The sequence below is a fragment of the Ciona robusta genome, chromosome 8 (genome assembly GCF_009617815.1).
Source record: "Ciona robusta chromosome 8, ASM961781v2".
Lineage (NCBI taxonomy): Eukaryota > Metazoa > Chordata > Ascidiacea > Phlebobranchia > Cionidae > Ciona > Ciona robusta.
Genome location: NC_143242.1, coordinates 4,550,196 through 4,562,237, shown reverse-complemented (window position 1 = coordinate 4,562,237; position 12,042 = coordinate 4,550,196). Strand labels below are relative to the sequence as shown.

Genomic DNA, 12,042 nt, shown 5'->3' with positions numbered 1-12,042 from the left:
TAGTTTGTCTTACAACTTAGGTAAACAGTAAGGGTAGAGTTTTTACAGATTTTTTAGGCCAATTTCCAAAAAAATACTACATAAAGTTTGCTTCCAATTCAGCTGCAGTACAGCCGAATATTTAATCTGACCAAAATATTGCAATCACATGCGCACAGCTAACATGTAAACAACACATAGCGGGCACTTACTTATACACATAATGTTAGGAACTGTCCAATCTCCATTACTGTCACAAGTTGTATAATCAGCTGATGGTGTATACCCACTGTCACATACTAAGGAACATTTAGTGCCTTCTGGAGGGTCATTGGTGAAGCAAGAGCCTAGGAAAGAAAAGTTGTATGAATATTGATAACAGGTTGTATTTAGATGAAAGAATGTATCTTATTTATAACCATGTGGCGGGGTAACGACAGTTGTAATAACACGGGTGTTGTTTCATACACCTCATGCTTGCTTACAAGTTACCACATGCATACAGTGTCTTGGCCAAAGTCGCATTCGCCGGTCATTCTATCAGTATTGGTATCAGAGTCAAGCATAGAACCCAGTATCCTTCAATTATGATGCAAGCGCATAACCACTAAGCTACAGCGCCAATCACTATAGTTTCTAACTCAACTTTAGTGACACTTTTTCAAAGCTTAGTAGTTGGTTCTACTAAAACGTTAACAATATAATAAATAAATACCTTGTACTGATGTTACGACACCATTTGTAATAGAAGACAATGTTGAACATGCCGGTACACAAGTAGCTTGTACTGAATCCCATGTCCCACCAGATAAACATACCCTGTAGTTATGTATTGGATCAAATATATTTTTTTTGGGGTAACAGTATATTTTTAATGTTGCTGTTTACATTACGGTTGTATCCAATTTTCCGGAATGGAAAATTAACAAATTTATTGGAAAACTTATAAATGGATTTCTAGTCGTAATTAACACCAGGTCCTACTAAAGTTATGTTTCTAACAAATTTGGCTGACATAAGTTCATCTGACTCCTTTCGAATTACAAAAATGTAAACTACAGTTAAGTAACCTACTTTAATAATGCACTTTCACTTTTTTTTCTTTTTAACTTGCCTAGACTTCCTACTTTGTTTATGAACACCACCTTTATAGATCAAATACTAAGGCTTATACACTATCACTTACATGCATATTACTAACATGTACATGCCCTTTCATCACCAGCTCAAATACCCACTGATATACATACCTATTACTGACCCCTGATATTGTATACCCTGCTGCGCATCCTAACATACAAGTCTCTCCTTCATACGGGTGTTGGGAGCATGTGGTAGGCTCTACCATTTGGTTGGCACCAACCACTATTACTGGGCATGTTTCTAATGTAAAAATATAAGTACTGAAGTTACACTGGTAAAACTTACATGTTAACTGTTTTCGTAATATCACTTATTTAGGACCTTTAACTGTCTTTAGATTACCACTTATTTAGCTCTTTTAACTGTATCATGTTAACACTTATTTAGCTTTTTAAACGGTCTTCATTTTTACACTAATGTACCATGCACAATAAAGTTAATTAAATTACACAAATTGTATATATTTATAATAATTTAGTTTTGTAAAATGAATCTCAAATTTTACTTGGCCAATTGCAGGAAATTGACATGAAAAGCTTAAAGGACACATTAATACCACATTTATACAAGCAATTAAGAGAAATAGGTGAAGTTTCAATTATCTAAGACTTACTTTTACAATGCAGTAACTCATAATTCCAATGACCATCCAAGCCACAAGTAACTTGCTGTGTAGAACCACCACCATCAAGTACATATCCTGCATTGCATTCTAATGTGCATATGTCACCACCCTGAGGGTTACTTGTGCATTGTGATGGCATTACACTGCTATACATAGGGGCTTCAAGTGCTGGGCATCGAGCTGGGAATAAAATATAATTAAAGAATGAACGACTTTATTCTGTAAGAAAATCGGAAAAGTTTACAAAAGCGAAAAGACGGGAAGTAACAGTAGAACAAGTTTATTTATTAAGCGCCAAGATTTGTTGCACAGGAATGCGTGTCTAACAATTTAGGCCTCTCCTTCATTTTCTAAAGTTAAAGAACATTGCCAATAGGCTTTGGGTTGAAGCGCTTGCAGTATGTTGGAAATACAAAAGCCTTACCAACTGTTTTACACCATAATTATAAAAAGAAATCATGAAGTTACCTTTACAGAATCCCACATCACCACTCCAACCTCCCGTTTGACATTCACGGAACAAACTATTGGATGCAAAACCTGTGGATTAAAACAAATATGATGGTGAACTATACTGCTAAGTGGTCACTAATGGGTAGACCAGAGTATTGAATATATATAAAACAAACCAAAGCAAATAAAACACCCCCAAAGTTGCACTTCAGACTTGTAAGTGGGCATAATATGTACGACCCCTAGACATTCGAGTTTAACAGTTCTACTACTGATGTTGGCCTGATTCGCAAGAATAAATATAGGAAGTTCACTTACCCATTTACTTATTATTAACAACAGGTTATTAGGTAGTTGATTAAAAGTGCAAATTTATACCTAATGCTGCAGTTGTATCTGAATATAACTGATGAGAATTAGGGCATTGTACAAAGCACAATTGGCCTTCATTTGACTGATCTTGTGAACATGAGCCAGGTAGTAAGGATCCACTTGTTGCAAGGTGTATTGCTGGACACTTGGCTGAAAGAATAGTCATGTAGCTTAGTGAATACATACTGCTATCATACATTATTAGTACTAAATTGGGTGCAACAGCCACGCATTCTAATCAACACCCTCCCCCAGACTTTATCCACACCATGTTTTAACAACTGTTGTTTTGTTGTTGATTCCCTCCGCATTGTTTTATAAATAACATGATCTTCTAACATTTTCGAAGAGATGAATTCAAAATTCGTTATATTATTATGTTATCTGAACATCAACCAAGTATATTTTACATAAGGTGAGCTAGCCACCTTGAATGCAGGCCAGAGTTGGCTTCGGATGTAAGCCAGAGATAGCCTGGGTGATACTGCATGAACCTAATCCGATGTTTAAGCCTGTTGCTTCCCTAAAAGGGCCTTAATTGTAATATACTACACTAATTTCATCATTTTGTTATAACCATTTCGGACTGTATATTTTCAGATTCAATCATGTTTTTATCTTTTTTTTTGTAAAACAACAACTATTTGCAAGAACTCTCCTTGACACATTTGATAGATGCAGATCATATGTCGATCAATGATGGGTGAATTTATTAACCAACTTACTTTTACAAACTGCAGGGGACCCACTCCATTGTCCAGTTGATAAGCAGACACGAGTTGCTGATCCTTCCATATACCGACCACCAGTACATTCAAACGTACACTCCATACCAAGGTATGTACTGCTTGAATCCCTACAAGAGGTAGGCGATAGTGTGGTGTGTAGGGGGGTGGTGAGGGGTGGGCATACACCATCATCTTCATCACTTTGTACACCTGAGTATAGGAGTAATATTAGAGGTGGTTTGTGTGACCAGTGTTCGTATAAATTTTATGTATCTTTCGTTACGAAATCAACTTTTTAAGTTGAATGTTTCTTCCGTTGCGATATCATCTTTTTTATGTTGACTTTTATGTTTCTTTGTTACGGTATTACTCATAAAACAGCTTTTGCTGTTAATTGTCAAAACAAACAAGCAGACCGAAAGAAGTACTGCATTTCCCAAATAAATAAGGTTCCTTATGTCGGACAAATATGAGTATAACTACATTATACCAATACCAAAGTCAAGGTATGACTTAGTTCAAATTCTCCTGTTCTAGTATTTTATCACTATGCTATAACCTTACCAATTGTTAACATATATAAAAAAAAAAGGTTAAAATCCTTACCAAGATTCTCAGGTCCTCTTACAAGTCCAAGTTTATTAAGCAACGTCAAGTCTAGATGTTGAATTCCATGTTTAAAGAAGCCATGTTGTGATAACACAAGTGCAGCTTGAGCAAGTGTCATGTTATCCAAGGGAAGTAACTGTATTGATGCCATATCAATCATAACATCAGGTTCAGTGGTAGCAGCTTGTTTAACACTTTCAATGAGGTCCACGATGGACATAGTGCTGTTCTTAGAAGTGTAGACCTGTTTGGTAAACAAAAAGAGGTCGTTTAAATTAAGAAACTTTAGAACCGGCTTTATTATTGTTACTGTAATTACAAAACACAACACAGAGTCACAGACTAACATAAATCACACTATTCTTATGATTGTGCTATTTGAAATGTTATTAAAACCTTTTTGGAAACGCTTATCACAAAATATTAAACAAAAGAACCAAAAACTGTTTTTACTGGTATATTTTTTTTAACATACCCTACGTGAGTGAGGCCTACAACATGACACACCATAGAACATTGAGATTTGCGCCAGAAGCTCCTTATCCAAACACCAACAGACTACAGCGCTACAGCATAGACTTAAAAGATGTTGAAAACTTTTCCAACATAAAACACCACTCAGTGCTCACCCAATGCCTGATAACTATCCCACCATCTGATCCCATTTCCGAAGCAAGTCGACCCATTGGTTTAGTTGAGTTCATAGTTGTACCAGCACCACCATACTTGAATGCAAGAACTACAACTTCTACCTCCATTAATCCAGCTTCTTCATATATATCCATCAACTGAAACAAAACAACAACCGTATTATTTAAATTAAACACTAAGAATACGTAACAAACAAAACCAAAAAGCTTTTGATTCCTGATTGCTATTTAGTTACAAGAATTATCCAAATTCATGGACATTGGTTCAGAGCCAGATTCACAGAAATATTTAACGTTACTTATCAATAAAACTTTAGTTTTAATGTTTACTGATTATGACAATGCATAAAAATTTAGGACTGCCTACCCTGGCACTTCAAGTTTAGAGCCTACAACTAGACCAGGCAAGTACAGTACTGAAATAGCCTGCCTGTTCACTTTGCCACCATAGTTTAGTGCCAAGATATCTCCTATTAAACATTACCTTTGGTTCTACCATACGCCTTAGTTCCCTTGACTCCATACTTCCAATGTATTTCAAATTTTTATCAAACTTTAGCATTTCACCGTCAACCGAATTGATTTTTATTGAAGCCTGGTATGCTGGGATTTTTAAAGGGTCTAATTCCATTTGTGGGGGTCCCGTTCCAGTACAAAATAGAATCACTGTTAAAGTAAAGTTTGTAAGCAATCTGTACATGAAATAGCTGTATAAAAGCAAAGGTTCCTTATGTTTGACAAATAAGTGCAGAACTGCAATAAATTTTAGCCAGATACTGTTAAAATTTAAAAACAAGGCGACTTTGATTGTAAGACAAATGATAAGTATAGGTTGCTGCATAAAAAACTACCATTGGTTAGATGGCTGCTGTAATAAAGTTAAAAGATTAAGCAAAAGTAAATCGACACAATCAAAATAAAATAAAAATACCTGCTACTAGCAGTAGGGTAACACCAATGCCAGATAACACAAACCATGGAGCGAGTTCTTTCATGTTTTCCTTCGATAATAGTTTATCTAAAACAATGTGAAAGTGTATAAGATCACCCACACATACATTGCTAACTGCTAGTGAAGAAAAGGTAAAGCAGTAACAGTGTATTATGCTTATTTAAACAAGCTGCTATAAAAAGCTAACAGTGGTAAAAAATATACTATAGTTGTTAAAATATAGTAATATGTTGACATAGTAACAGTACGAACTACAGGGCTGTACAAGGCTGTTAAAGTAAGAACTTAAAGTAAAGTTAAAAGATAATTCATACCCTGTTCTTCATCATACTCAGAACCATCTTCTACCCCTTCTCCTTCCACCATTTCTACTTCTGTTTGTGGTTCAACCACATCTTGATTCTTTTGGTAAATGAAAGAATGATATTATGGTTGACAAAAGAGGGAACTTAATTTGATGTTAAAACGACAATGAAGAGAAAGGAGTTGGGAGTAAATGAGTCTTTAAAAACAGGGTAAAGGTAAAAACTAAAAACCTTTTAAGTAAATAGATCAAACAAAGATGTGGCTACAGAACCCACAATACAGTATATATTAACTTATACCGATTATATAAAAGTTTAAAAACATACACACTCAATTGTATGTGTAACGACACCGACCTGTTCCATAGGTTCAACAGGAACTTGTGTTGGTTCTTGGGTATTTGTTTCACCAGCCACTGGAGGATCTGGCAACATGTTAAGCTCTATATGCTCAGGGTCCATCTCGTCAGGCACAGCACATACAACGTTGCACCGAAGTTCACCCTATATGATCATAGTTTACTACGCGTCCACGTACAATTGATGTCAAATGACCATACGAGCTTAACAAACCAACTTTTGGTCCGATACCTCGAATGGTTTTTGAGTTATCGGAACAACTAAAATATCTGCGACAGCATGCAACTGCGTAATGGTTTTTTGACCATAACTCAAAAACCATTCGAGGTATCGGACCAAAAGTTGGTTTGTTACACTCGTATGGTCATTTGACATCTATTGGACGTGGCCGCATAGCGTTTCTGGTCGAATTAACTAAAATATCTGAACCGTTTGCAACTGCGTAATTGTTTTTTTTTCCATAACTTAAAAACCATTCGTAGTATCCGACCAAAATTTAATTTGTTAAACTAATATGGTCATTTGACATCTGTTGGACGTGGCCGCGTAGTGTTTCTGGTCCAGACTGCAGAGTATGGCGGGTGCACGCGCGATTTTTTTACAGACTTTTGGTGATGCACGCCACAATTTGTCCCACGCACGCTAATTATTTAAACAAAGAAAAAAAAAGTATTAAATTAAGTAAGATTTCCTAATGTGGCTTGAAAATGTACATGCTTCGCACGCAGTTTTTTAATGATAGCATGCGCCGATGCGCGCACTCGAAAAATAACCGTCTGGCACGCGCGAGATCTCGTCAGGAACTGCCATACTCTGCAGACAGGTTTCTGGTCGAGCTAACCAAAATATTTGCAACCGTTTGCAACCTGTAGTTTTATTAGGTACCCCTCAAAAACCATTTGAGGTATCGGACCAAAAGTTGGTTTGTTAAACTTGTATGGTCATAAGTATTTGCAACCGCTTACAATCCGTAGTTTTATTAGGTAATGTCAAAAAAACATTACGCGGTTGCAGGTATTTTGGTTATTTCTATAACTCAAAAACCATTTAAGGTATCAGACAAAAGTTGGTTTGTTAAACTCGTATGGTCATTTGACATCTGTTGGACGTGGCCGCGTAGTGTTTCTGGTCAAAATAACCAAAATATCTGCAACCGTTTGCAACCTGTAGTTTTATTAGGGACCCGCCGTCAACGTTAAGGCGTTACGCTAAAAAATGTAAAAAAGTAACAAAAACGATATTTAAGCGTTAACCCGACACTGTACTATGTAGCGTGCATACCGGAACATTTAAAACAACTGATTCTATAAACTAATATTTATTTAAAATAGAAGTCAATGTTGTAAAAATGGAAGTTTAGCAAAAAACTACTTTTGCTGCAGAAAAAGTGTTTTTTCTCGCTTACCTTAGGTTAGATGGGCTCTGTAGTTTTAAAAGCCGCTGCAGATACCGATTACTTTGTAAACAAAACGTACAATCGAACAAAAACTTCAAATTAAAACGAAAATCTATCAAAAAAGCGAATTTGTAACGATTCCCGCGGAAATTTGCATTCGGTCATCTGCCTATTATTGTGACGTCATAAAGTAGCATGTTCTAAAATTCGAATTTTTTAACACAGAAATATTATTATTATTACATTTAATTGGGGACAAATCTTAAGAACAACGCGTTTTCGTAACGCACATGAGAAAATATTTTTGCCTTAAGCAAAACAATGACGAAATTATAATATAAAACAACAGAAACAACAACTGGAGATAAATGTCGCCAAATCAGCTTTGAGGTTTCGCTCAAGTGCTCAAAGACTGTGATTCACCAAAGTTATGTTGATACAGCAGTTTTCGTTTGTCATATAGGAGAAAATCGGATTACGATCGGACGTGTAGCAAAACAATTTTTTATAAAGAATAAATAAAACATCTACAAAGACCCAGAACCGGATCTGTTACCCAGGATCCCGCTACTTGAACTTGCTAAATAAACTATTGCGTCAAACGAAGACATTAAAAACCAAGCTGACGTATGTTAGATGCTTGCGCATCTTAAGTTGTTTGTTCAGGCGTTTTATTATACTGGTGCTCTTAGTCAAGTGGCTGTCCATTTTTTTATTGCTGATACCAGAGTTAAAAAGGAGTCTAGACCTAATAAGTCTATGTAGTCTACGCAAACATTTCGCAAAATACACATAATGACACACGGGCAAACCTTTTAGTATAGCTACTAAAAGCATCTAAACCACTATTACATTGACTTCAGGAATTGTTATTTCAGAAACGTTACTTTTTACGTCTCTTTATGCCTTAGAGATTGAAATCCTTTTCCGGACACGGACAGTCGTGTCATAACTTGAAAACTATTTTACCGTAAACCCTTTTTCCTTATAACCTGGAGGACATATAAAATACAAGCACTCGTGGGTCGTATTCATACGTAGAAGAGTAACTACATTAAAGGCCAGTTCTTTCATGAATATAAAAGACTTGCCGAAATGATAAAAATAGCGATTATTTTTGTTATGTTACTGTCTGTTTCCGTACTTAACGTGAGGGTAAGTTACCAACACGATTGTAGTTTCAGAGTAAACAACAAAATTGTATTTTTATGGTAGGGGTGGGTAAGTTGGTCCAGGTTTTATTTTTTTTATCGTTACACTTGCCGGTTAACAAAGATTATTTGCATATAAAATAATCGTACGTTACGAATGGCTTTGTTAATTGGTAAAAACACGATTAGGAAATAGGCTATGGGATAATATATAGACCATCCTTCATCCCTGGTTCGTCCTAACGCGAGGGACACAAAGGGTACGTGGGCTATAGGACAGGGTTTGATAGTTGCCACGATATTGTTCAAAGTATTATATACCAATTTTTACAGGCAAACCCAATACCGGACGATTGTTCTAATGTTCCGATAGGAAGACTTTGTCTAAACAGCCAGGAGTGCAAGACAAAAGTTAGCTGCAAACATATACCGTTATCATGCGATCATGACAGTCACAGGTAATGTGTCGTTATTTAGAGCTAAATGATGTTTATTTACTCCTGTCTAATGCCACCGAGCATGGATTCTGAATTATCGTATTGCTATGTCAGTTTTAACCTAAAAGAAAATACAAAAAAAATCGTAAGAGGGCGAGAGATGTATGAAACAAAACAGCCGTGTTAAAACTATACTGTTGTTGCGGGAATAAGTTACATTGATTTAATTTATATAATATGTGTTTTAATGCAGGTGCGTATTGGCGAACATCGACAGAATGAAGATCAAAAAGTAATGGATGATAACAAAGAGTATTCTGTGTGTAGCTTATCGCCATGATATTTGTAGCTGATAGATCTTAATTCTATAATAGATTGTGTTTAGTTTATTATTGTTCCTATGAGTTCAAATGACAGAATAAATGCGTGTTTATTCAGCCAAATATACAGTGCACATATAATCTTAATGCATTTAAAATAAAGTACACGCCAATAATGGATAATAGTGATAACGAAGAAATAGAATGTTTTTTTAGAATGAGTTATTGAATTCAGAGAGCACCACCAGCGATTATAAATAACGAAAATGAAGATATAACTTATAAATAAATATAATCGTCTGTTTCACTTAATAGATTAGATACTAATTTCCCGAACTAATATATGTATATATATATATATATAAAGAATATATTATGGCAAAGAAACACAACAATATTCTGGCAAAGGACCACCACAAAAACAAAATAGCTAAGCTTTAGTAAATGGGCATTACAATATCAAACCGCCGAGATGTAAAAGTATTAAAATCCGCAGCTAAAATTATTTAGCCTATAGTTGCTTAAGTCTGACCAAGAAACAAAATTACAGCTTGCTTCCTATATGTACTCAAGATTTGTATGATTAAACCACCTCCAGAGTCTAGTAACAAATTAATAACTTTGTAAACAAGCTAGTGCTAACCCGCGAAGACGGAATGGCCTTATTCTTGACGTATTAAAATTCTAAAGCAAATGAACTAAGCTAGAAAGCAAAGATGATTTTTTTGTGGTTTTATTTTCCAGAAGTGCGAAGTAATTACACAAAAACGTATAACGTAATGTCTTTAATAAGGAAGCTTCTGAAAAATAGAAACATTATTATAATACCTTCATATGAGTTTGTGGCTGGCGTTGATGGAAAGCCATTACGGCACGACAAGCCCTCAGCCAATGGTAGTGGGTTTCTACTCTGGTGAGAAACTCTTTGCTGGATGGACCTTACCCAAGCAAGGTTAAACAAACCATTAGACAAAAAAATAGTAAGGAACACACCAACAAAAAGACAAAAATAGTACATGGGGGTGCAGAAATACTGGTAACAAACATGCAACATAAACACAACAGCTCAATCATACAAAAAGGAGACACAGTCAAAACTAATTAACGCGTACATAATCATTGAAATATCTACAAACAAAGTATAGTTTAAATCCTGGAGGATAATTATCTGCGTAGTGTACGCCATATTGAATGTTCGACCAAACAGAGTTGAAGCCCGAATCAAAAGAAAAGTCGCCATGTTGGTACCGCGATACTCTCCGGCATAACCGCAATAAACGGCCATGACAATGCTCTGGCCCACCGACGTCGTAGCGAAACTGTGACGTGGCGATCTTCCCAATCGCGCTACATGACGTTTGTGTAGATAAGTTTGTGTTTCACAGTATATATTAAATGAAAAAAATATGGACTTTAATAATGCGCGTATCATCACACTGGGTGTTGATATTACTCGAAGTATGTGTGTACCAATGATCGAACCAACATGGCGTTCTCACCAAGTGATCAGGAAAATATAGAATCATTAAAGAATTTTAATCTTTGTAGAAGAAGCAAACAATAGAGCGTGCAACAACAAAATCTGATCCAGCAAGATGTTCGCCATGGTTTCATTGTATATATTTCATAGACATGCAAAATGCACTTCAGTAGTGAATCACTAAAAACAGTTGACATCATTAGCACCAGCAGAATAAAAAACAGCAGAGAAGACAGACACGTATATAACACATAACTCATATATACCTATAAACCTCAAACCCCAAACCTCAAACCGTGCATCCTTTATCGGTGTCTTTGTTCTTTGTTTGCAAAGATGGGATAGTTAGTTAATACACATTTCCACAATCGTAGCAGTGTCGAGCCCCAAACTCCGTATTCTACCTTTAAAAGTAAGCGCTCGTCGCCCATCCGCAACGTAATACGGATGCTATGGTTTATGTATGGGGCCACTTGAAGAAATTAAAATAAACCTATTAATAATGGGTAAAATGAGTTTTGTACCGAAAAAAATGAAACACTGCCATAACCGAATTTGAACTTTAAAATCTTCCGTTCCATGTATTATATTTTCATCCAAATCGCTATATTAAAATACAATAAGTAAAAACTTTAACAAAGTGAGATGAAAATGAATTAGTAAATCTAGCAATGTTTATAACTGTATGAAAATATTTTTTTTAAACCCCGGGAAAAATAAACGGCACACAGAAATGACAGAATGCCCAACGAAACAGCTGTTACTGGTCAAGCATATCGAAGCATAGCTAGTTGCTATTGTTTTTTTGACCTGAGTCCAAAGTACGGTAACGCATATAAGTGCTGTACACGCAAAATCGCACAACGTGTATAGCTATTGATTTTAAATCAGTTCAGCAATTTCTGTAAGAAAGGAAAGTATAGCGTAAGCATAATGTATTGCTATATGAGATCGAGTAAAAGCAGGACACCTTTGTTTTTAGTTGATCAGTATTATCATTATTTAAACATATATATTACGTTAGAAAGAGCATAGGCATAAGTTTGTTAAATCATTTTTTCCGAAATTTAGAGGTAGAATCA

The 12,042-nt window shown here is 35.6% G+C and overlaps 1 protein-coding gene and 1 long non-coding RNA gene across 2 annotated transcripts; one reads left to right on the top strand and one right to left on the bottom strand.

Annotated features, from left to right (window-relative positions):
* Positions 1 to 192: 192 nt before the first annotated feature.
* LOC149732534 (uncharacterized) lies at positions 193 to 8,424 on the bottom strand. Its single transcript, XM_089882885.1, has 13 exons — positions 7,582 to 8,424; positions 6,174 to 6,320; positions 5,826 to 5,913; positions 5,491 to 5,577; positions 5,044 to 5,225; positions 4,539 to 4,697; positions 3,907 to 4,153; positions 3,298 to 3,510; positions 2,579 to 2,722; positions 2,216 to 2,287; positions 1,736 to 1,927; positions 695 to 798; positions 193 to 326 (listed from the first exon to the last, which is right to left on the bottom strand). Exons 2-12 carry the CDS (start codon positions 6,276 to 6,278, stop codon positions 707 to 709), a joined length of 1,581 nt encoding a protein of 526 aa, XP_089739011.1. The 5' UTR covers positions 6,279 to 6,320; positions 7,582 to 8,424; the 3' UTR covers positions 193 to 326; positions 695 to 706.
* A 146-nt stretch (positions 8,425 to 8,570) lies between these two features.
* Positions 8,571 to 9,664, top strand: LOC149732533 (uncharacterized). The gene is made up of 3 exons (XR_016385546.1): positions 8,571 to 8,727; positions 9,057 to 9,181; positions 9,414 to 9,664. It is a non-coding gene; the product is annotated as an uncharacterized LOC149732533 (long non-coding RNA).
* The last annotated feature ends 2,378 nt before the right edge of the window (positions 9,665 to 12,042 follow it).